This window comes from Stegostoma tigrinum, chromosome 1, assembly GCF_030684315.1.
Source record: "Stegostoma tigrinum isolate sSteTig4 chromosome 1, sSteTig4.hap1, whole genome shotgun sequence".
NCBI lineage: Eukaryota > Metazoa > Chordata > Chondrichthyes > Orectolobiformes > Stegostomatidae > Stegostoma > Stegostoma tigrinum.
The window spans coordinates 29,976,622-30,000,531 of NC_081354.1; the positions used below are offsets into that span (position 1 = coordinate 29,976,622).

At 41.4% G+C, this 23,910-nt stretch overlaps 1 protein-coding gene across 5 annotated transcripts in view; it reads left to right on the forward strand.

Annotated features, from left to right (window-relative positions):
• The window catches only part of LOC125450726 (WD repeat-containing protein 64-like), a 122,645-nt gene that overhangs the window by 25,348 nt on the left and 73,387 nt on the right, over positions 1-23,910 (forward strand). For 4 of the 5 annotated variants that reach the window (XM_059643862.1, XM_059643883.1, XM_059643980.1 and 1 more), the window contains exons 6-9: positions 3,698-3,744; positions 16,767-16,884; positions 16,966-17,035; positions 17,998-18,238. In XM_059643862.1, coding sequence (XP_059499845.1) covers positions 3,698-3,744; positions 16,767-16,884; positions 16,966-17,035; positions 17,998-18,238 — 476 coding nt within the window. The remainder of the gene's footprint in view (positions 1-3,697; positions 3,745-16,766; positions 16,885-16,965; positions 17,036-17,997; positions 18,239-23,910) is intronic. The other variant, XM_059643951.1, reaches the window with a different exon arrangement.

Sequence of the window (23,910 nt, forward strand, 5' to 3'; positions counted from 1 at the left end):
TAAAGGAAATCCTTCTGCAAGATAACAAAATGTGAGGCTGGATGAACACAGCAGGCCAAGCAGCATCCCAGGAGCACAAAAGCTGACGTTTCGGGCCTAGACCCTTCATCAGAGAGGGGGATGGGGGGAGGGAACTGGAATAAATAGGGAGAGAGGGGGAGGCAGACCGAAGATGGAGAGTAAAGAAGATAGGTGGAGAGAGTGTAGGTGGGGAGGTAGGGAGGGGATAGGTCAGTCCAGGGAAGACGGACAGGTCAAGGAGGTGGGATGAGGTTAGTAGGTAGCTGGGGGTGCGGCTTGGGGTGGGAGAAAGGGATGGGTGAGAGGAAGGACCGGTTAGGGAGGCAGAGACAGGTTGGACTGGTTTTGGGATGCAGTGGGTGGGGTGGAAGAGCTGGGCTGGTTGTGTGGTGCAGTGGGGGGAGGGGATGAACAGGGCTGGTTTAGGGATGCAGTAGGGGAAGGGGAGATTTTGAAACTGGTGAAGTCCACATTGATACCATATGGCTGCAGGGTTCCCAGGCGGAATATGAGTTGCTGTTCCTGCAACCTTCGGGTGGCATCATTGTGGCAGTGCAGGAGGCCCATGATGGACATGTCATCAAGAGAATGGGAGGGGGAGTGGAAATGGTTTGCGACTGGGAGGTGCAGTTGTTTGTTGCGAACTGAGCGGAGGTGTTCTGCAAAGCGGTCCCAAGCCTCCGCTTGGTTTCCCCAATGTAGAGGAAGCCGCACCGGGTACAGTGGATGCAGTATACCACATTGGCAGATGTGCAGGTGAACCTCTGCTTAATGTGGAATGTCATCTTGGGGCCTGGGATGGGGGTGAGGGAGGAGGTGTGGGGACAAGTGTAGCATTTCCTGCGGTTGCAGGGGAAGGTGCCGGGTGTGGTGGGGTTGGAGGGCAGTGTGGAGCGAACAAGGGAGTCACGGAGAGAGTGGTCTCTCCGGAAAGCAGACAGGGGAGGGGATGGAAAAATGTCTTGGGTGGTGGGGTCGGATTGTAAATGGCGGAAGTGTCGGAGGATGATGCGTTGTATCCGGAGGTTGGTAGGGTGGTGTGTGAGAACGAGGGGGATCCTCTTGGGGCGGTTGTGGCGGGGGCGGGGTGTGAGGGATGTGTCGCGGGAAATGCGGGAGACGCGGTCAAGGGCGTTCTCGATCACCGTGGGGGGAAAGTTGCGGTCCTTAAAGAACTTGGACATCTGGGATGTGCGGGAGTGGAATGTCTTATCGTGGGAGCAGATGCGGCGGAGGCGGAGGAATTGGGAATAGGGGATGGAATTTTTGCAGGAGGGTGGGTGGGAGGAGGTGTATTCTAGGTAGCTGTGGGAGTCGGTGGGCTTGAAATGGACATCAGTTACAAGCTGGTTGCCTGAGATGGAGACTGAGAGGTCCAGGAAGGTGAGGGATGTGCTGGAGATGGCCCAGGTGAACTGAAGGTTGGGGTGGAAAGTGTTGGTGAAGTGGATGAACTGTTCGAGCTCCTGTGGGGAGCAAGAGGCGGCGCCGATACAGTCATCAATGTACCGGAGGAAGAGGTGGGGTTTGGGGCCTGTGTAGGTGCGGAAGAGGGACTGTTCCACGTAACCTACAAAGAGGCAGGCATAGCTGGGGCCCATGCGGGTGCCCATGGCCACCTCCTTAGTCTGTAGGAAGTGGGAGATATCTTGTTGCTAAAATTTTGAATTTTTACATCTTCACTCTTTTCCAATTTTCTGTTCTTGCCTCTGTTTTCCTAAAATTGACAGTTCTTGTTGAGTTACAGTTATAGGATCCAAGCAGAGTTCTACACACTGTAACGATGGCAGTTCATTATCTGTCATTTGAACGTTGATAGATTATTTGATTGTGAGGACATCACAGAGCTATTAATGTCCTCAGACTAACATTCATAACGTAGTAATGCTCATCCAGATTGAAATGATAGTGAAAGGGGCTGAACCCTATTGCTTTTTTTGCCAGTTTTCTACTTGGGAAAATTATGACATCATGGAAGTCCAGTAGGTAGGAGCTCTGACAAGGAAATTGAATTTTTGACTGGATTTTAACCATTTTTAGTTTATTGGGCCAGTTGGTGGAGGATGGCAGAAGAGCTAGGTAGAAACAATCATTAGATGTGGAATTTGCAAAACATTGGCAGAATAAAATAGCCCAGCAATTTTTTGGAGCCATGCCTGCTTTTCAGTAAACTGAGTGCCTAAGTGCCCAGTGTGACAGGCAGAGTATAAACATTTTGTGTTGGAAGTATGTTGTTAACCATACCATTAAAGGCTTCTCTAAGCATTCATTCCTTTGTCTATGTAAATAAGACTGAAAAATAAACTTTAGAACCTCTTTACAAAATATGTTAGTAACTGATCACAGCATACAACTGGCTTATCGCTCTTAGCATTCTCGGTTGTAAAGCAGCTCAGCCTTAAGAGGACTGCTGAAGAAAGGTAATCTAGAAACATAAATTTCAAATATTTTTCTTACCTTATTGTCGAACTGTGGAGAGGAGGGACCCATATTGCTTTCAACGCTATAGTTTGAGATTACTGGGAACAGTACACTCATTCAGTTCATGTCACATACAACGAATCAAGTTGGCTGAAGATTGTCTTCTATGTGGTCTAGGAAGGTATCAGATGGAAGTCAAAAAAACATTTTCTCAGCTGGCTAAAAATAAGTGAAAACAGATTAATAGCCAGATTTGGCAGTACTGTGCAGCTTTGATATGATTTATTGATCATAAGATTATTTAGCTCTGTACGTAGTTGCTATCTCTGCTATCTGGGACATGTACTGGCCCATGTTGGAACTTCACCACATTGGTCATCATTTTTAGGCACATCTAGCGTTGTTAACGGCATGCTTTTCTATACTCCTCAGTGATCCAGAATTGGCTATCTAACTTAATGGTAATAGAGCGATAAAGAATTTCCAGGCAATGAGTTTACAGATTATGCTGAGATATAATTTTACTCTTAATTGTGCAAAAATTTGAACTGCCAGATCTGATCTTTATATGCCTCATTTAGCACAATGATTGTGCCATGTGACACAACAGCTGCTATCTCTTATTCTGAAAACAAGAACTTGACTCCATAAGATCTGTGTGGTAATTGCTCTTACCAAAACTGTCATGTTGGAAAGCATCTTTAGCAAGTAGATATAAGTAACAATCATTGCAAGGACAATGGTCATGTAGGCTATTCCCTTGTTTTAATTTTCTAGTATCACCTGCTAAAAGTTCAGTCTGACAAAAATATGATTCAGAATTTGGCTACCTCTCAGTAACGGTGTGTCAAGGCGCCCTTGGTGACAAACACTGACGTTCCCCCTCTGGAATACATTTATGCATCAGTATCTTGTCCATGTGAAGTTCGGCATGGAGAAGTATTGAATCATTAGCTGAGGAAATGCAGTAATTGATAATCATTAGATTCCTCATCTGTGTCTAAATTGTAGCCACAAGTCTTCAGTGGGTTTGGAGCTAATGATGAGGGTTATTTTAAACCGTCTAATCTTAAACAGAGCAGCAGGTCGTGTGATTTAAGATTCTGTTCACTTTTCAAGAAAATGAACTCTGTTTTGACTATTACACCCATTGTGGAAGCTATTATAAAATTGTTGCTTATGATTGGTGATTAAGTAAGTTAGAGTATGATAGGAAGCTAGTGTATTATAAGAAATGTAAAATCTATTTTCACAGGGATGTGTCAATATCTTGCTCATGTCAATGATGGGGGAAAGCCTGAGGTAAGTGAAAAAGTTTGTTATCAGAAACAATGGGCTGAATGTTTCCCATATTTTGGCTAAGTGTCATAGATTCGAGGTAATAGGCAGAAGGTTTACAGAGGATACGAGGAAAATGTTTTCACCAAGAGGGTTTTGGAAATCTAGATCTCACTGCCCATATTGGTGGTAGGGGCAGAAACATTCATAATATTTAACTAGTATTTAGATGTATACTTGTGATGCCAAGGCATACAAAGCTTTGGGTCAAGTGCTGAAGAAGGGGATTGGAATAATTGAGTGGTTGTTCTGATCGATGAAGACTGGGTAGGCTGAAGGGCCTTCTTCTGTGCTGTAGATCTTTTATGACTCTATAATTGGAGAGGGCATGGCTGACAGAGGCAAATTGGTAGGCTGTTTCGCCAGCAGAGACTTGGAGATCCTGGAGGTTGCCAGCAGATATTTGGAAGTCCAGGTGGATGTGGTGGTGGAGAAGAGGACTATCCTCTTTGCACAGGGCCACAAGAGGAGACCATGGCTCAATGTAGCTAGAGACACAACCTGGGTCAGTGAGGTATCAACATTCTGGATGAAAGCACAGCAATACCACAGGTGAATCAGCTTCTGCACTGTGCAAATGTAAGTCACATGTTTTCTCTCCCTCATTGCTCACTGTAATTCTGCTATGTCACTTGCCTTTCACCAAGGTACATGTCTGTCATTTTCACTATTGCATGCAGCGTATTTCTTCAGTGACTATAACACAATTGAAACTATTACCCCTTCTTGAACTCAGCACTTCCTACTCACTCATTCAGGACAACTCACCACCATTCCTATTTGTGCATCACCGTAATGAGCTGTGTCAGTTATATTCATTTCACCCACTCCCTCCAACTGATTGCAGGGGAACATGTCACATCATAGTGTTGAAAGGGGCAACTTGGATGGTGGAATGGCCAACATTAATGTCTTTACACACAGAAAGAGAAAATCCTTGCATTTGTGGAAGGGCACCATAAACACTTGTGCAGATTTCTATGGCATGGAAACAGACTGCCAAAACAAATCAGCCTCTTTTTTCCCTATATTCACAACTTAAACCCAAGCCTCTTTGATTCTAGCCCCACTGTCACAAAGACCGACAGAGAAGCAGACACTGTCACAAGATAAGTAAAATAAAAAGAGATGAAACTGGCCAGCTTGCTTAAGCTGTTTCCACTATGCATAAAATCACAAGCATATGGCATATTCTCTGTCTAGGTTTCTGAAGATATCGATCTATGCAAACAGCTTCTAGTAAACGCCATAAGCTGTCACTCAGAGTTATAGTGTCATTTGGCAGAGAAACTGATCTTTCAGTTAAATTCGTCTACACTGACCAGACGTCCCAATGTGACGTAGTCTCATTTGCCAGCATTTGGCCCATATCCCTCTAAATCCTTCCTATTCATAAAACACATCCATGTACCTATTAACGTTGTAATTGTACCATTTCCTCTGGCAGCTCATTCCATACATTCACCACCCTCTGTATACTCAGAACTGAGATTCTATTCTGTGAACTTTTGGTATGTTGATAGTGGAAGGATAGCCGGAGAGCAATCAGATCTCCTTCCTGTAGCTTTGGCAGCTACAATCCTTTGACAAAAAAACACTGATCAAAAACCAGTTCAAAGTTTGGTTTTTCTTTCTCTTTTTTTTACAACATATTCTTTGGAATGATTTGTACTTGTTAGCATTCAAACAACTGCCATCCACCCGTTTGAATGTGACACGTCTTTGGAGCCAAAATATCTGTAGTGTACTTGGAACAAGAATCAACGTGCAATTAACTGTTTTAAATCATTATGTAATGTGTAAGGAGGTAGAATTAAGAAAATATCTCATAGATATCTCTTACAGTAGCAATCATGATTGATGGTGAGGGAGACCAATCCGGATCTCAAACCAGCGTTCTCAACTTAAATAAGAGCAATTACAGGGTACAATGTGTTGTCTAAGATAAGCTGAGAAAAAAGTCAGTGAATGAACAGTGGCAAACATTTAAGCAGATATTTCAAAGTGCTCAGCAAAAATTTATTTCAGTCAAAAGGAAAGGCTCAATGAGGAGGATGAATTACCCAAGGTTAACAAAGGTGGTCAAGGGAGTATCCAATCAAAAACTAAGACATACAAAGTGGCAAAAATGTTAGTTGTAGACCAGAGGATTAGGATTTTTTAGGATCTAGCACTGAATGAGTAAAAAAATTAATAAACAGGAAGAAGATTGATTATGGAAGTAAATTGGCGAGAAACATAAAAAACAAAACAGTCCAAGCTTCTGCGGGTATATAAAAGTAAAGGGAATAGCTAAAGTAATCCTTGGAAGATGCAACAGGGGAATTGCTAATAGGAAACAGAGAAATGGCTGATAATTTAAACCAATATTTTGCATTGGTCTACCTGGTGGAGCACACTATAATCATCCCAAAGATATCAGATAAGAAAGGCTCTAATGAGAGTAAAGATCATGCGATGGCCTGTATCGCAAGGGATAGAATCTGTGACAAGCCAATGAGACTAAAGGCAGACAACTTGTCAGGACCTCGTGGGCAGCAGCCAAACGTTTTACATGAAGTAGCTGCAAGGATAGTGAAGAAAATATTTCCTAATGTACTGAATTCCAGGAAGCTTCCAGCAGATTGGAAAACTGCAAATGTGATACCCCTCTTGAGGAAGAGAAGGCAGCATAGTGGTTCAGTGGTTAGCACTGCTGCCCGTAGTGCCAAGGGCCTGGGTTTGGTTTTCCCTCAGACAACTGTTTGTGTGGAGTTTGCACATTCTTCCCATGTCTGTGTGGGTTTCCTCCTGGTGTTCCTGTTCCCTCCCAAAGCCCGAAGATGTGTAGAGTAGGAGAATTGGCTGTGCTAAATTACCCCTAGTGATCAGGGATGTATAGATTAGGTGGGTTTAGGGAGTGGGTCTGGATGGGATGTTCTGACGGTCAGTGTGGACTTGTTGGACCAAAGGACCTGTTTCCATACTGAAGGGGTTCTATGGAAAGTTCCATGAAAGAAAGGAAGAAACAATTGGTCAGTATGTTTAACATCTGTTGCTGGGAAGCTGTTAAGAATCAATTATTAAGGAAGAAATAGCAAGGCATGTAAAATGTTTAATGGACTCAGAGTCAACATGGCTTTTTTGAAAGGGAAATCATGATTGACAAATGTGCTAGAGTTCTTTGAGGATATAGCAAACTGTTGATAAAGGGAAACTGATGTATATATTATGTTTGGATTTTCAGAAGTTATTCAGTAAGGTGCTTGGAGGAGGGGGCAGAGTGTAATATATCCACATCTGCTGATACAAAAAAAGGTGGGAGGGCGTGAAGTGATGAGAACTTAAAGAATCTGTGAGGGGATATAGATAGGTTGAAGTGAACAGGCTTGACAGATATAGGAAATAAGGTCGTGCATTTTGATTAGAAAAATCGAACGGCAGACTTAATTAAATAGAGAGAGACTGTAAAAAGTGCAACACAGAGGAATCTGGGTGTTCTTGTACCTGAAATATAAAAAGCCAGCATGCAGGTCTAGCAAGTAATTAAGATGACAAATGCAATTTTGGCCTTTATTGCTAAAATTTGGGCATTAATAAACAGGGGAGTTTTGTTAAACTGAATAGGGCGCTGGTGAAGTCATACCTGGGATACTATGCACACTTTTGGTCCACTTATTTAAGGAAGGATATACTGGCACTGGAGGCTGTTCAAAAGAGATTCATGAAGGTGATACTTGGGATAATGTTATTTTAAAGAGATTAGTTAAACTGGTCAGACTATTATTCATTAGAATTTTGAACAATGAGGGGTGATCTTATGAAATGTTCAAAATTCTAAGCAGCTTGAAGAGGCACATGTTAAGAAGAGTTTCCAGTCGTGGGAGACTCTCGAACTAGGGACATAATTACTGAATAAAGGGACAAGCATGAAACTGAGATACAAAGAAGTCTTCTCCTGGAGGGTTGTGACTGTCTGAAATTTCTTACTCCACAGAGTTGTGGAGTCTAGAACACTGGAAGTACTTAAAGAAAAGGTACATATGTTTTTGAAATATCAGGGAATTGACAGTTGTGCTGAGTTGGCACAAAAGAGGAGTTAGGGCTAGCAGTCTTTCAGCCATGATCTTGTTGAGTAGTGGGGCAGCTTGAGGGGCCAGATATCCTACTCCTGCTCCTGCTCCTGTTTCTTCTGATTTTATATGCAATGCCCTTATTTTTCTCCTTGGAAGACTTATGTCACTCTCCCAGCTCTTCACTGCCCATCACATCCCTTTGTTGCCTGTTCGTGTTGCACAGCATTTTGATATTATATAATAGTCTGGAATGCACTGAAAGCCTGCCCTGACTTCCCACCAAGATTGTTACAAGCACCAGAACGCCATCTGGAGGAGATCTGTATTCTCGTAGAAGAATGTGTTGTAACTAAACTCGTCCTCAGTCAGGGGTTTGCATCATGTAATCATCACCAAAGGTGGGCGGATGTCCCTTGGTTTCTAGCAACCATCTTTGTGAAGCATTCAGCTGTTAGAAAGAAGCAAGAATGTGAGAATTATCAGGGATCTGCTGGGCAGGATCCACAGGTAATGGTTCCATTGATCCTATGTGGTGATATCAGAAATAAAAGAGCTTCTTATTAGTCCGACTGGTTAGCAGTTCAGCACACACAAATGAGACTTTACTGTAGATCTTATTATAGTAGGACATGGATGTCTCCAACAGGGGTATCTCTATATGGAATTCAGAAACATTAGACCATATTCAGAAATATGTAACTCAAGCCAGGGCACATAATTGTAAAAGAAAATTAAAGTATGATAAGATTTGAAAACATGTCCCACAACCTCCAACCACCACATCACCCAAGAAACACATGTTTCAACTAAAAATAAGGTCTGACGTGCTTACAGTTCAGTGTGAGAGGAAAACAGCTCTGTACCTTTGTGCAGGATGTGAGACATTTGGGAAGTGTTTGGGAATTGTGGTTCCAAGGTGAAACTTTAAAGGTTCCAAGTGATCATTTCTGCTTCATAGAGATTACGAGGATGAATTTGTAATTATCAGTGACATGGTCAGGATTGCTTGTGGCCAGAATTTTAATCTGCCCAGGTAGTCATTTAATGAGATGCCCATGCAGAGTTTTATGATCACGGAAGTCTGTAGTCCTAAATCTTTGTGTGTCTGATTAAGACAGTTTCCCCTTGGAGGGTCAGTTGGACCCCATTCCCGTAGTCAAAACAAAACAACTATACGCTGGCCAATCTGGGTGTGCCGGCATTGGTTATCCATATTTGGCATGCAGTTGAGATCTGATTGAAGACAGAAAACGTTCCAGATTATGCTCACAAAAGTGAGTTGAAGACTCAGCTTATTATTGAGCCACCCCCACCATATGCCCCACTAACCTTCCACTTCCTTTCTGCTTTGTAGTTTCTGTCTATCCTGACAGCTTTGAACCTTCCCACCTCCTACCCAACCCTTTTATTTTTCTGTTATTATGCATTAAGCCCTAGGACTACTGCACAGCTGTACCTAACGTAATGATCCACCATATATGCCCATTGAAACTAGTGTGCTGGTGATTGTTGATTGTCCTCCTCTACCAAAGTACTCCATGTCCACCCATACTATATTGGCACCTATTCTTAAATCTAGAGTGTTGCCCCTGACATTGAGTGATTTTCCGGTCTGCCTGCCAGCAAGATAGCTCTAAACTCTGCCCCCAACTTACTTAATTTTCCCAAAGCTGCACTGTTCCCCATTAAGTCCCCTTCATGTTTACTGCACAGACTTTCAGGACTGACCATGGTCCACACCCCAGCGCAACTTGAGAGGATAGTCCTGACTAAGCACAGACCGGCCCCCAAATGATTTCTATACAGCTTCCTGTTCGACTTTTGTGTAATCTCCGGGCAGGTTGGATTTGACCTGAAGGACAGACAGTGGTGAAAACTCAGGACAATAAAGACATTGACCCCAAGATACTGATTACACCATGTGGTTGACTGCCCATGTTGATACCCCTGGACTGAGATTGGAGAATAGCCTTGACTCACCATAATCCCTCTGGCCTGGACTAAGAACTGTTCACTATAGACTTTCAGATATGGTTGAAGTGTTTGGTTAAAGATTATGCTGTGTGTTTACTTCATAAGCTGCTGATATATGCTGTAGGTGTTACATTGACATGCACAGTGCTGTGCACCAGTGTCTGCCCCCTTGATCATTCAGTGCTGGCAAACATGACGGGCTGACTGGATTTCTGTCTGCACTAAGCAGGAAGCAAGACAGAATCAGATTGAATTTGTAGATTGAAATTGGCAGATATAATGTGGCGGGCATCACAGAGACATGGCTGCAAGGGGGCCTACAAAGACCAACACAGGACAATTAAAAAGGAAATAAGGAGGGAGAACATTAAATATAAGGGTAAACTAGTCAGTAACATAAAAGAAGATTACAAGAGTTTCTTTAGATATATAAAGGGCAGAAGAGAGGTAAAAGTGGACATTGGGCCACTGGAAAATGACCCTGGAGAGGTGGTAATGGGGAACAGAGAAATGGTGGAGAAACTGAACAAATATTTTGTGTCAGTCTTCATGGTGGAAGATACGAATAACATCCCAAAAATTCAAGAGCGTTGGGGGGCAGAGTTGAGTATGGTGTCTATCAGCAAAGAGAAGGTTCTAGAAAATCTGAAAGGCCTGAAGGTAGATAAATTACTTGGACCAGATGGACTACATCACAGAGTTCTGAAGGAAATAGCTGATGTGATAGTGGAGGCACTATTGGTGATTTTTCAGGAATCACTGGAGACAGGGAGGGTCCCAGAGGACTGGAAAATCTATAAGGTAACCTCCGTTGTTTAAGAAGGGAGCAAGGCATAAGATGGGAAATTACAAGCTGATTAGCCTGATCTTAGTATTTGGTAAGATTTTGGAGCCCATTGTGAAGGATGAGATTTCTGAATACTTGGAAGTGCATGGTAAAATAGGACAAAGTCAGCATGGCTTCATCGAGGGGAGATGATATCAGACAAATCTGTTAGAATTCTTTGAGAAGATAATGAGTAAGTTAGACAAAGGAGAGCCAGTGGATGTTATCTACCTGAACTTTCAGAAGGCCTTTGACATAGTGCCACATGGGAAGCTGCTGAATAAGATAAGGGCCGATGATGTTAGAGGCAAGGCACAAGCATGGATAGAAGATTGGCTGGCTGACAGAAAGCAGACAGATAAAAGGGTCCTTCTCAGGATGGCAGCCGATGACTAGTGGTGTTCCACAAGGGTCAGTGTTGGGACCACAACTTTTCACTTTGTACAGATTAATGATCTCGATGAAGGAACTGAGGCCATTCTGGCTAAGCTTGCAGATAATACAAATATAGGTGGAGGGACAGGTAGTATTGAGGAAATGGGGAGGCTGCAGAAGGATTCAGTTAGGTTAGGAGAGTAGGTAAAAAAGTGGCAGGTGGAATACATTGTGATCAAAGGTTACAGGGAGAAGGTGGGAGAATGGGATTGAGAAACTTATCAGTCATGATTGAATGGTCGAGCAGACCTGATGGGCCGAATGACCTAATTTCTGCTCCTATGTCTTAGGGTCTAACCGCTATTTGACTGTAAGTTCCGAATGACTTAGCAATGGCCTGAAAGGGGGAGAGCAAGGTAGAGATGCTGTGAGCGTCCTAGTAAGCTCGGAATGTGTGAGTTATTGAGTGCCAAGAAAGAAAATTGAGATCTCTGAGATCCACTCTGTATTCCATCTTCCCGGCTATTAGTCCTGTGGACCAAAGGCATGGCGGCAGTCATCAGGTAACCTGGCTTGCACACTAATCTCCCTATTTTCACAGGAGACGATCAGCCAGAGGAGGAACCACACCTTGATTCCTCCAAAGTCTCCTCTCAGAGATAGTCAGGCCTCTACTCCCATCCCCTCTGCCCTGTCTGACACTTGTTGCAGCTGTGCAGGGTTCACTCGTCTCTGAGAAGAAGCATGTGTGGACCATCTATACACAAACATCTCTTGGGGTTGCTCAACCGAACCTCGAGGGCTAAGAGACTCCCTGCTGGGTAGGTTCTTTCCAGCTGTGGAATCAGTGACTATTCTAAGACGTAGTGGGAGGGAGAGAAAGAAGAAATCTTATTTAAGGGTCCTTGGTGGTACCGGTAAAAATGCATTGTGCAATATTTGTTATGTTTCTATAAATTTCACTCTACTGACCTTTCATCTGTGTAGACCAATATGTACCGGTGCTGTCACAGTGCCTATCCTCATGACCACACAAGTAGAACCATGGATTGTTGATTTTTGAGAGACTGTTGCAACATGTGGAAACAAGATTAACTACATGTATACAAGACAGTAGGTCCTGCTGTGACACCACTGCCCCTCATCCTAAACATCCTAATTCTTTCTCTGGCTTCTGTGTTGATATGAATGAGCTAGTTTGCGATGTGTGGGACAGGGAAGTGCAGGGAAAATAAAAAGTGATTGCATTAGGAAAGCCAAGGAATAGGGATGCTGCAGGTCTGTGCCCTGCCTAGTACATGGGTCTATGTAAAATGTTACTTTTCTTTAAAGGGCCTCACATACGTGGGTCCTCTAGCCAGTCCTTTACAGATCATAACATTTATACTACCACTCCAAATGTGGTCATAGTCATTTTCTTCAAAATTGCACACTTTCAATTTTTGGCTCAATGGAAGGTAACTGTGAATGCTCTTCAGCCAGTGGCTTCCATCTTCTGCTCGACACACCGGTGAAACTCCCAAACATCCAGATTGTCTTTCTGGCAGCCCTCCCTGTAAACCCTGTATGATTTGCATCTCCTTAGGTCCTGACCATCGCTGTTTACATGAGCCTTCACTTTCCCACCTCCTTTACTTTCTTAACCCTGTCAAGTCACATAAGGCGACCATGCAATATATGGTCATAAACTGTCCCCCTTCAAAGCTAGGGTGTTCCTAACCTTTATAACAATCCTCTTCCCATCCATGCTTTCCAATGCTACACTCCAACCCCCACCCAATTTAAATTCTGTTGCTTGCTTCATAACTTACACCCCACCAAACCCCAGACTGCAATCCTGAAGAATAGGCTATTAACACTCCTTGCAGTAGTAGCATGTCCCTTGTCCCCTCAGTATCCCCAATTCTCTTTTCCCCCTAGTATCACTGGACAACCTCAGAAGGCAAAACATGGCCCACACCATTGCGGGACCTAACCATATTAGCCCTCTCATCCTGGACTGGCATTTATGGAGCCACAGAGCTGACGGTTACATACTCTCTAGACTGCTGAGGCAGGGAGTCTGTGACTGAGAACGCTCTGACCAGATGCCTGACTATGACCAGTTCCCTACAGTGGCATCAGAAGCTGCTGTTGACTTACAGTGCCAAGACCCCCTGACTGAGAGTTGTCTCCATGGATTTCAGTGAGGACTACTGCTCCAAGACATTGAGTTGTGCCTGCATGTTTGCTGCACACGCAGTATGTTTGTCATGTAAGCTGCTGGCACATGGAGCAGCTGTGAGACTGATGTAGAGCACCATTGTGCAGCAAGACATGCACACAACCACCCTCCAATCCCAACTGAGGATTGCTGACTGGCAAGCTAATTGGTGTGGTCAAGCAAGGTGAGTATGCAGCATATACCAAATAAACGTGCTCGGAAGGCACCCCAGCAGCCCTAAGATGCAGCTTGGTCTAGCCTGTTAGCTCGGTGTCAATCTGTGTACACAAAATGTCCTTGTAACACCCTTTCAATGCTTGTTGCAAGTGCACTTTGAAATACTTAAAGTTTCGGTGAGATGCTCCCAATGTTGAGATGGACCTTGCTGGACTTTTTGTACGCTTCTGCCACAAATTTCATCACAGCCCACATTGCTGATACTTCTTAAGATTCTGCCCTGTGTGTCTAAGCACTTTGTCAATACATCTTTAGGCATAAACTTTCTTTGCAAGATTTTCCACAAGTCATTTGTCACATTTAGTATGCATAAACCGCCAAAACTAATCACCAGAAATTCAATGTTTTTACAAAGCCATAGAGTAATACAGCATGGAAACAGGCCCTTCAGCCCAAACTGGTCCATGCTGACCATGACGTCCACTCTGATAGTTCTAATTGCCCACCTTTGGTCCATATCCCTCTAAACCCTTCCTATCCATGTACCTATCCAAATGGTTTTTTAAATGTTGCTATTGTATCTGCCTCAACCACTTTCTCTGGCAGTCCGTTCCACATACACACCACTCTGCGTGAAGAAGTTGCCCTTCAGGTCCTTCTTAAATCTTTCCCCTCCCATCTTAAACCTATGCCCTCTAGTTTTCAATTCCCCATCCCTGGGAAAAAAAACTATATGCATTCATCTTATCTATGCCCCTTATGATTTTATATACCTCAATAAGGTCACCCTCATTCTCGTATACTCCGAGGAGTAAAGTCCTATCCTGGCCAAAATCTCCCTATAACTCAAGCCTACTTGTCCTGGCAACATCTTCGTAAATCTTCTTTGCACACTTTTTAGTTTAACTATGTCTTTCCTATAACAGGGTGACAAAAACTGTACTCAGTACTCCCATATGCAGCCTCACCAATGATTTATACATCTGTAACGTAACATCCCAACTCCTACATTCAGTGCCTCGACCAATGAAGATTAGCATACTAAATGCCTTCTTTGCCACCACGTCTAACTGTGATACTGCTTTCGACAAACTGTACTTGCACTCATAGGTCCCTATGTTCCATAACACTTCTCAGGACCTTACCATTTACTGCATACTGCCTTAGTTTGACTTTCCAAGTGCAACACCTCACACTTTTCTGAATTGAATTGCATTTTCCAATCCTCATCCCACTTCCCCATCTGATGAAGATCCCTCTCTAATTTTTGGTAACCTTCCTTGGTATCAATGATACCTCATAATTTTGTATTATTCTCAAGCTTACTAATTATGCTTTGTACATTCACATCCAGAACATTTATGTAAATGATAAATAACAATGTTCCCAGCACCGACCCCTGTGGCACACCACTAGTCACAAGCCTCCAGTCCAAGAAACAACTTTAAACCATCATTATCTGCTCCCTACCATCAAGCCAATTTTGAATCCAATTAGCTAACTCTCCCTAGGTCCCATGTGACATGATCTTCATGATCAGTCTGCCATGTAGGACCTGTTAAAGGCCTTACTCAAGTCCATATAGACGACATCTACTGCCATACCCTTATCTATCCTCTTGATTACCTCTTCAAAAACCTCTAAAAGATTTGTCAGACATGACTTCCTGTGCACAAATCTGTGCTGATTATCCCTAATCAGAGCTTGACTGTTCAAATGTTAGTTGATCCTGTCCCTCAGTGTCCTTTCCAATAATTTGCCTAATGACTGACATCAAGCTCACTGGCCTGTAATTTCCTGGCTTGTCTTTGCTAACTTCCTTAAACAATGGAGCAACGTTAGCCACCCTGCAGTTTTCCAGAACTTCACCAGTGGCTAAAGATAAAGCAAAAGTCTCTGCAGGGCCTCTGCAATTTCCTTCCTAGTCTCCCACAATATCTGAGGATGGATTTGATTACCCCCAGGAGATTTATCCATCTTAATATGCTTTAAGGCTGCAAACACCTCCTCTCTGGTAATATGTATGTGGTCCAAAACATCCCTACTTACTTCATTGATTTCCTTAGCATCCATGATGGTCTCCTCAGTAAACACTGAAGAGAAGTATTCGTTTAAAATCTTCCCCATCTCCTGTGGCTCCACACACAGATGGCCTTGCTGATCGTTAAAGGGACATGTTTTCTCTCCAGCCGCCCTAGTACTCTTATTATAGCTATAGAACCAGTTGGGATTATCTTTAACCTTATCCTATAGTTCCATTTTATACCCTGTTTTTGTTGTTCTGATTTCCCTCTTAAATGTGCTCCTACACTTTTTATAGTGATTTAGGGATTCACTTGAGCCCAAAAACTGAAAGCCACTGTATGCCTTCTTCCTTTTCCCGACCAAAGTCTCAATATCCCTCATCAACCAGGGATCCCTACACCCTAACAGTAATATACTGTCCCTGGACTCTTGATGTCACACTTTTAAAAGCCTCCCATTTGCCAGTTGTTCCTTTTCCTTCAAACCGATTCACCCAATCAGCCTGTGCCAGATGCTGCCTAATGACCCCAAAATTGGCCCTGCTCCAGTTCAGCACCTTAATCTGTTGATTTGTCCTATCTTTTTCCATAACAATGTTAAGAGAGTTATGATCACTGGTCCCAAAGTGCTCTGACCTCATTTCCTAAGAGGAGTTCCAGTGTTGCACCCTGCCAGGTAGGACCCTCTACATATTCATTCAGGAAACTTTCTTGGACACATTTGACAAATTCTACCCAGTCTGGGCCTTTTACATTCTGGATGGCCCAGTCAATACAGGTGAAATTAAAGTCTCCAACCAATACAACTCTCTTTTTCCTACAGATATGTGCAGTCTCTCGACACACCTGTTCCTCTAGTACATGCTGGCTGTTTGGGGGTCTATAATACAGACCCAGCAGAGTGACCATCACTTCTTGTTTATAAGTTCTAACCATATGAACTCATTTGATGACCCCTTAAGAATATCTTCTCTCAGCATGTTGTTATGTCCTCCCTTATCAAAAGGGCAACTCCCCCTCCTCGCTCACTTGTATTTCTGTCATGCCTTTAGCTTCTGTATCCTAGAACATTGAGCTGCTAGCCCTGCCCTTTCTCAGCAATGTTTGTGTTATGGCTATAATGTCCCAGTGTCCAGAGCTAATCCATGTTCCTTTAGGTCTTTGGCCACTAGGTCACAGTCTATCAAACTATATAGTCAGACGGTGATGCACCCCATTGTTTTGCTTTTGAGCAGTGAATGCAGACATGAAAAGACATCCATCTTAAATTGAGCATATATTTCTGAAAAAAATTATCTTTATGCTTTAGCAAATCATTATGTTTTTATTCCTGAAAGTGCTTTAATCTGCAGGAACTGGACAAAGGGTCCAATAGTGGATGGAATTCCAAGCATTACCATTGAGAAACTTGCAAGTCCTGGACTAATCTCCTACATACGTTGGAAGGCTCATAATGATTGGGTGACAGAGGTAATGTGTTGCAGGGTAGATGAGCTGTCAATAAATCTGAGTAATTAATTGAACATTAAATCTAGTTTTTCTTTTTTACAGATTAAATACATTCGCTCTATCAATAAAGTTATATCAAGTTGCAATGAGGAAACTACGGCTCTTGTTGTAGGTAGGATATGTAGATGAATTGTTGTAGTAGTGCATGAGCGCATTCCAACTCCTTTAAGCATCTCAGGGCAGCATCTCAGCCCAATCATTTTCAACTGCTTTGCCAATATTTCTGACATAAGGTCAAATATGGAGCAATTTGTTAACTGTTCAGCTGTGTTTAGCTTCAATCATAACTTATGAAATGATGAAGAACCCATACTAGCCTCTGTAGAACCTGGGTCACATTCAGGTTTGAGGTAGCAAATGGTAGTTACCAAATTTAACACTCAGCTGTTGAGTATTCAGACAAGAGAGACACCAGCTACCTAGACATTATCTTAAAACAGAGCAGTTTGCTTCATCAGTATTCCTGCTTTTTAGAAGGTAAATGTGAAAATTTAACATTAATAATTTTGAATTTACAAATAATGGAAGCAAACTGCAAGTGACTTGTGAAAGCATAATTCATAAAGTTGGCAAATATTGAGGTTATTAATGGTGTTTTAATAATGCTGCAACTAGATATTAATATTAGGTGAACTTTTAGAAAACTGGATTGACCTAGAAATTACAAGATATGTATTTACGTTGCAATTTAAATATTTGAACTTTATTGTCTTAAAACATTGATTTGTGCTTTTATATGCTACTACCCCATGTCTAACAAAAGTTATGGAAGTGCAGTTTTGTGAGGATCCTATGAACCTTCATAAAGTGATAGATCTTTCACATTGCCAGATCAATAGCTTAAAATTCCATTTCTAAAACCAGTTTGGGAGCACCATAACTGTGAGAACATCAACAATTCAAGAACAGTCACAACCTTTTCAAAAATGAGTAATAAATGTATCCCTTTCACTCATCAATGTGCCAAGAATTAAATAAAAAGCAAACTAAGAATATTGTACAACAGTTACAAAAATGAAAATTTACATTGTCTAGATGCTTTTTTGACATTGTGCCTTAAAATGTACATTATAGGTTGTGTCATTGGTACAAAGTCCAGTCAGCAGAAGATGAAAGAAATACAAGATGCAGTTCATAATATGGGCAGACATGTCCAGACAGGAAAGAATGTTCTGCAGAGAAGACTGAGTTGTGATGAAGCAATATTTTTAATCTCTAAAGGAGCAAAAACCTTTGACTTCTGCAAAGAAAAGAATCTACTTGTCACAGGAGGGTTAGACAGAATAATTCGCATGTGGAATCCAAACTTTCCAGGGTAGGAAATATATGTAAAATCTAAATCCTTAAAAGCATTGTGTCAGTGAGTATTAGGCTGCATGTTCCTAATTGAATTAGTATCAATCTCTATATTTTATATTCAATTTCAAACTGAGGATAGGTACTTAGCTAAATATGCTTCAAGAGATACATTATTGAATCGCACAATGTCCCAAGAATTAAAAAAATGCTAAGCATATTTCACAGCAATTACAAGAATGAAAATTATAATTGTTTGCTTTCTTGACATTGTACTTCCAAATATACATTGTAGGTTGTATCATAGGTTGTTTATGCTATTCATTATATATAATTGATGATCTAAATAGATTAGTCCTAAAATTCTGCAGTTGTACACTGCATTTCTTTTGGATTTTGGATCTCCCAGTTAAGTTATGGTAAGAGATTTGAACAGCCCCTATGGAATTCAAAGCATAAAGTATTACGAGAAGAAACAGAACTATCAAAATGGATGAATATTCCAATGCCCAAATTAACTGATTAGTATTGTCATGTACTTATAGATAACATTTCCGTGGGCTTTCACATGTGTTGGTATAGAGATAATCTCAGGGAACATTGTATCCCATATCCCATGAAATCAATTGCCTTGATATACGATGTGGTATTTCTGAATTTCATTCTTTATCCTATTAGCTTCCTTTCCTAGCAGAACTGTTGGTGTTTTTACACGCCAAGAACTGCAAGTTTAATAAGGTAGCTCGCCATCATCTTCTCGAGGACAGTTAGGTTTGAAACAAATGCTGGCCTACCCAGTGATGCCCACATCTTGCAGACAAATTTAAAAAAAAGTCTGTTTTAACTGGTTATAATCTTTTTGAGTGATAAATAGGGTACGTTATCACTGCAATTGCTTTTAGATCTCAAAAATGGCGCGTATTGTTTTGATTGTTGTGGAGAACCATTCAGTACTTGGTGGAGCAGTTGTAAGATTTATGGTAGTCTGCTCCATGTTACACAACGTTAACTGTAGTTGTGAGCTGTGCAGCTGAGGAACACAAGGAAGAGGAAGGAAAAATAAACTTGGACATTTCCTTTCTACAAATACAGTTGGTAAAGAAATCATCTGAGTTCAGTGCTGACAAGTGCATCTCTGAATCCTCTTTCATCCACCACAGTTCCACCACTTAGTTTCCCTCTGTCATTGACCATCAGAACACCTCCTGAACTATAATGCTTTGCTGTTAACCAGCACAAATTCATCTTTCCCAAACAATTTTATTAATGAAGTAATGCCAAGTTTCAAGCAAAAGTCAAATAATCATCCTTGGCCCTCCCCAACTTGTACTTTTCCTGTCTTTGTCCCTCTGTGCAGTGCTATCCCACTGGCTGCGGCATGGTAGGTGTAAAGCAGCTGACATTGAGAGGAGGAGACTGCCTTGGTAGATGACTTTTACCAATTCTGGGACTAGAAACTGCAGTCTGCATCCAGGCTGTCTCAGATGGTATGATGAAATCTATGTTTCAAAGTTTATACTTTTTGAGGCATTCCCTAAATGGAAACTGAGATTGAAATCCATGCTCCTAGAAAAATTAAAATTTGCCGACGCCATCCAAAATCAGTAGTAGTAGTTGTGGAGTCCAGTGGTGCTGTATAGGAAAGCTGAAGAAGACAGAGGCTAGATTTAGAATTATAGATTAGATACTGCAGTTGTTTTTGTTACTTAAAAATAACATGAGTGCATCAATGCTGTCTAGACCAAGTTGAGGAGATTTTCTAAACATCTATCAGTTTTTGGTGAAGACCTTACTTGTGGGACTTGTGTTGGTTGTGTGCAGCTCTCGGCTGGGGATCAGACCACATTCTAAAAGGAGAGGAGCTGAAATTCTTCATAAGGGATATAGAGTTTTGATGACTTTGTGATTGCATGTGAATACCTAGAGACTTCCAAAGCACCTTAATAAATCAATATTAGTTGTATATACCATTTAATGTTTAATTTATTGTTCATAACATGCTGTTTTATTGTTAATTCATGTTTAACTTGTATAGATTTCCAGATGTTAGAGTGTTTGCTTTGTTTGACTCTTACATAGTAAACATTTTTCTGTGGGATCCTGTGGGTTCATTCTCTTGGTAAATAACTGGGATTTCAAATTACTTCTGCAGGTTAATTATCTCAAATCTGGCTACCTGAAAACAGGTGGTGGCTGAAAACCAGATTTTTAAAATAATTATTCAAGCATAAATTTTAATTAAATATAAAGAAATCTTTACCTGCACAGTTTGGTTGGGGGCTGCATTGGCACACTGTGAGTTCATATTAACTTCTGGCTTTGCCACTTCATGCATGTGAAGTCATAGTGCACGCGACAGTAGGGAATCACATATCTAAAATGAGATGAGAAGAAATTTCTTCTCTCAGAGGATTGTAAATCAGTGAAATTCTTGCCCATAGACGGCTGTTGATGCTGGGTGATTAAGTATTTTCAAGGCTGAGATATGTAGATTATTAAAATATACAGGAATCAAAGACAGAAAAATGCTGTTGAGGATTATGAGGTCAGCCATGATTTCATTGAATAGGGATCAGACTTGATGGGTTGAATGACCTACTTCAGTTCCTTTAACTTATGGTTGCTGCTCTGTCCCATGATATTTATTGAGAGATTAATATTGGACAGGACAATGAGGATAACTGTCCTGTTAATCTTCAAAATAGTGTTGTGACATCTTTAATATCCTTTTCAGAGGGCAGCTGAGAACTTGTTTTGTCTCAACTAAAAGCCAGTACTGCTAATAGTGCAGTGTTACTTCCATATCGTACTGGAATGCCAAGCTTTTTTTTGTTTTCAAGTCTTTTGAGTAAGCCTTTAATACACAACCTTCTGACTTGGAGTCAACAGGAGTACCAACTAAGCCATGACTGTGATTAGATTCCAAAGAGGGCAGGCAATGGAAAAGTTTGAACTTTTAATTAATTTTAATCGTTTGCATGCAATGCACGTACATCCAGGTTAGTAGAATCATCAGCCATTTATGTTCAGTTACTAGGTCTTACAGACCTAGTAGCTACTCATAGGTTTAACAATGAAAGCCTAAATGGAGCTGGCACAGTAGATTGCAGCAAAATAACGACTTTGTAAACTCTGCAGGGATAGTGTAGGATTGTTGATGATTGACTGCTTCTTGCCAGATACCGAATGAACATTCTGAGGAAATTGAATCCAGTTCTGCTCCACTAAAGGACAGAGTTGACATGTGATGCCCACAAAGCAATATGCAATCACTGCCACACTGCTCTGTTGGTATATCCACGTTTGTAGGGAAGCTATGCATTGCTTTACTTCTGCTTGGCTTGTCCAGTTAGCTCTCATTGAACAGAATGCCTGCTTAGACATTGAAAGTATCTCCATGTGCACTCAGAAGAAGCCTGATGCTTAATATTTATCACAACAGTCATCTGCACAGCCACCGCCTTGACACATGCAGTAGTTGTTTTGCTCAGCAACACTGAGCAGATGACCATTTCAGTGAAGGTTGCCTTTTGCGGTGCAATTTTCTCATTTATTATTCTTGAGAATTACTACCCGAACACTCTGGACATTTATGGTCTTTTTGCTGAGACCCTTCTTCCCCTATCCCCTGCCCCCATCTGTCTTTTAACATATTGTCATACTTCATAAGTAGGGGCAGGAGTAGACCACTCAGCCCATCTAATCTGTTTTGCCATTCTCCAAAATCATACTGTTGTTTTAACACTACTTTCCTGCCTGACCAATAATTTTCACTCCTTTTATAAATCAAAAATCTAATTCAGCTTTGAATATAATGAATGACCCAGCCACCAGTGCTCTCTGTGAAAAAGAATTTCGAAGACTTGCCACTCTCACAGAAGAAATTCTTCTAAATTTCCTTCTCAAATGGGAGACCCTTTCTTTTTAAACTGTACAGCCTAGTTCTAGATTTGCCTATGAAGGAAGCGTCTTCTCAATATCTAGCCTGTCAAGCCCCTGCAAAATCTTAGATCCCTTGATAAGATCACCTCTCATCCTTCCAAACTTCATTGGCTATAGGCCCAACCTGTTCATTCTCCTAATCAAGCTCAATTTTAAGGGGACTCATGTCTGGAGGCAACTTGTTTGTATTTAAGTCCTGAAGGTAATAAAGCATTCTTCAGCATCTACCACACCACTCCATGTAGAATTCTATAACTTGAAATAATTACAGGAAGTATTAGGCATTTAGGAAATTGAAGCACATCCAGAAGAAATCAGTCATCACATATCTGTAAGTAGTTGATTAGTTTAAATAGCATCGGTAGAACGGAATGCTCCCTACTGATACTGAATACATGTTCTGCTATGCGAGGTTAGGTTGGGGGCATTAAGTGGAGCATTGAGCTCCAAAGTTACACGGCTTGTATGAAATCAGCATTGCATGCTGATTGATGTAATGATCTGCCTACCCCCAATAGATTTCTGGGTTTCAACAATGATTGAGGCTGTTTTGTCCCATGGTTATGGCATATTGGCAGTATCACTGAATGACTAATCCAGAGCCTTAAACTAATGTTGATAGGCTCTTCTGGTGTAGGTAGTGTCCTACCTCTGACCCAGAAGGATGGAGTTCAAGTCACACCTACTCCAGAAATTTGTAATAGGATCTCTGTACAAAATAATTAGCATATCTGCCTACATTGGCATTTGCTCACTGTCCTCACACTAACATCTTTGCTACTATGTGTAATTTCCTCTCAAATGTGCACGTGTGCCATGCACACCATTTTTGAGCTGAAAAACCATTCATAATGCCCCCTCCCTTAGAATTTGAGCATCCACTCTGGATCAAACAGGAGTCCAAATTTCATTTCATAGAGTTTGAATCTCAAATTTGCATTATAAAGGGGACCATGATTGCTGACCACCTGGACCAACCCTTCTAACAGCTGTAGGTCCAACAGGAAGGGGAATGCAATGGATGAAAGTAATACGAAGGTTTGTGTAGAGTGCAAATGTGTTTGCTTCAGACTTCCCAATAATCAGCGAAGAAAATTCTGGCGTATCAATGACTTGATTGCAGGCAGTCTGGCAATGTTGTGATCTCAGCTGACTTTACTAATGGACAAGGTTAAAACATGACTTGGTGGATATTTTTTGGTGTCCAGTTCATTAATGTGATACTGAGACTGTGAATTTTCTTTTACCGAAAAAGTTCATTACGCAAAATAAGAAAAATAATCAAGCTATCTAAATATACGTAGAAGACACAAATATCTTAAGCACACAGCAATGCATATTTTCTGCATTTTTTCCTTGACTATCTGTTATAGAGACTCCAGTGAAACTACATCCCTATCCCAACTTTATATTTCTACTTAAATTGACACTCTACAGTTCCTTTGCCATGGACTTTGAATGTAATTAGATGAATCCTCTTAAGTCTGGGAAACTAAACTTTGTGAATTCTAATAACCTGCAGATTTCTAACCAAACTCTCCTGGTTTGGAAATTCATAAACGGATTGCTTTACTGAAAGTGACATTTCTCTGAACTATACTAAACTTTTCTAGGAGATAATTTAAATTGTATTCTAATCATCAATACTGGGGTCTTCTGAGCTGAATTAAAAATTTGCTTAATCCTGGCCTTAAATGTTTACCCTACCTGTATTAAATTTGGCAGGATAAACATTTTTTCAATAATACC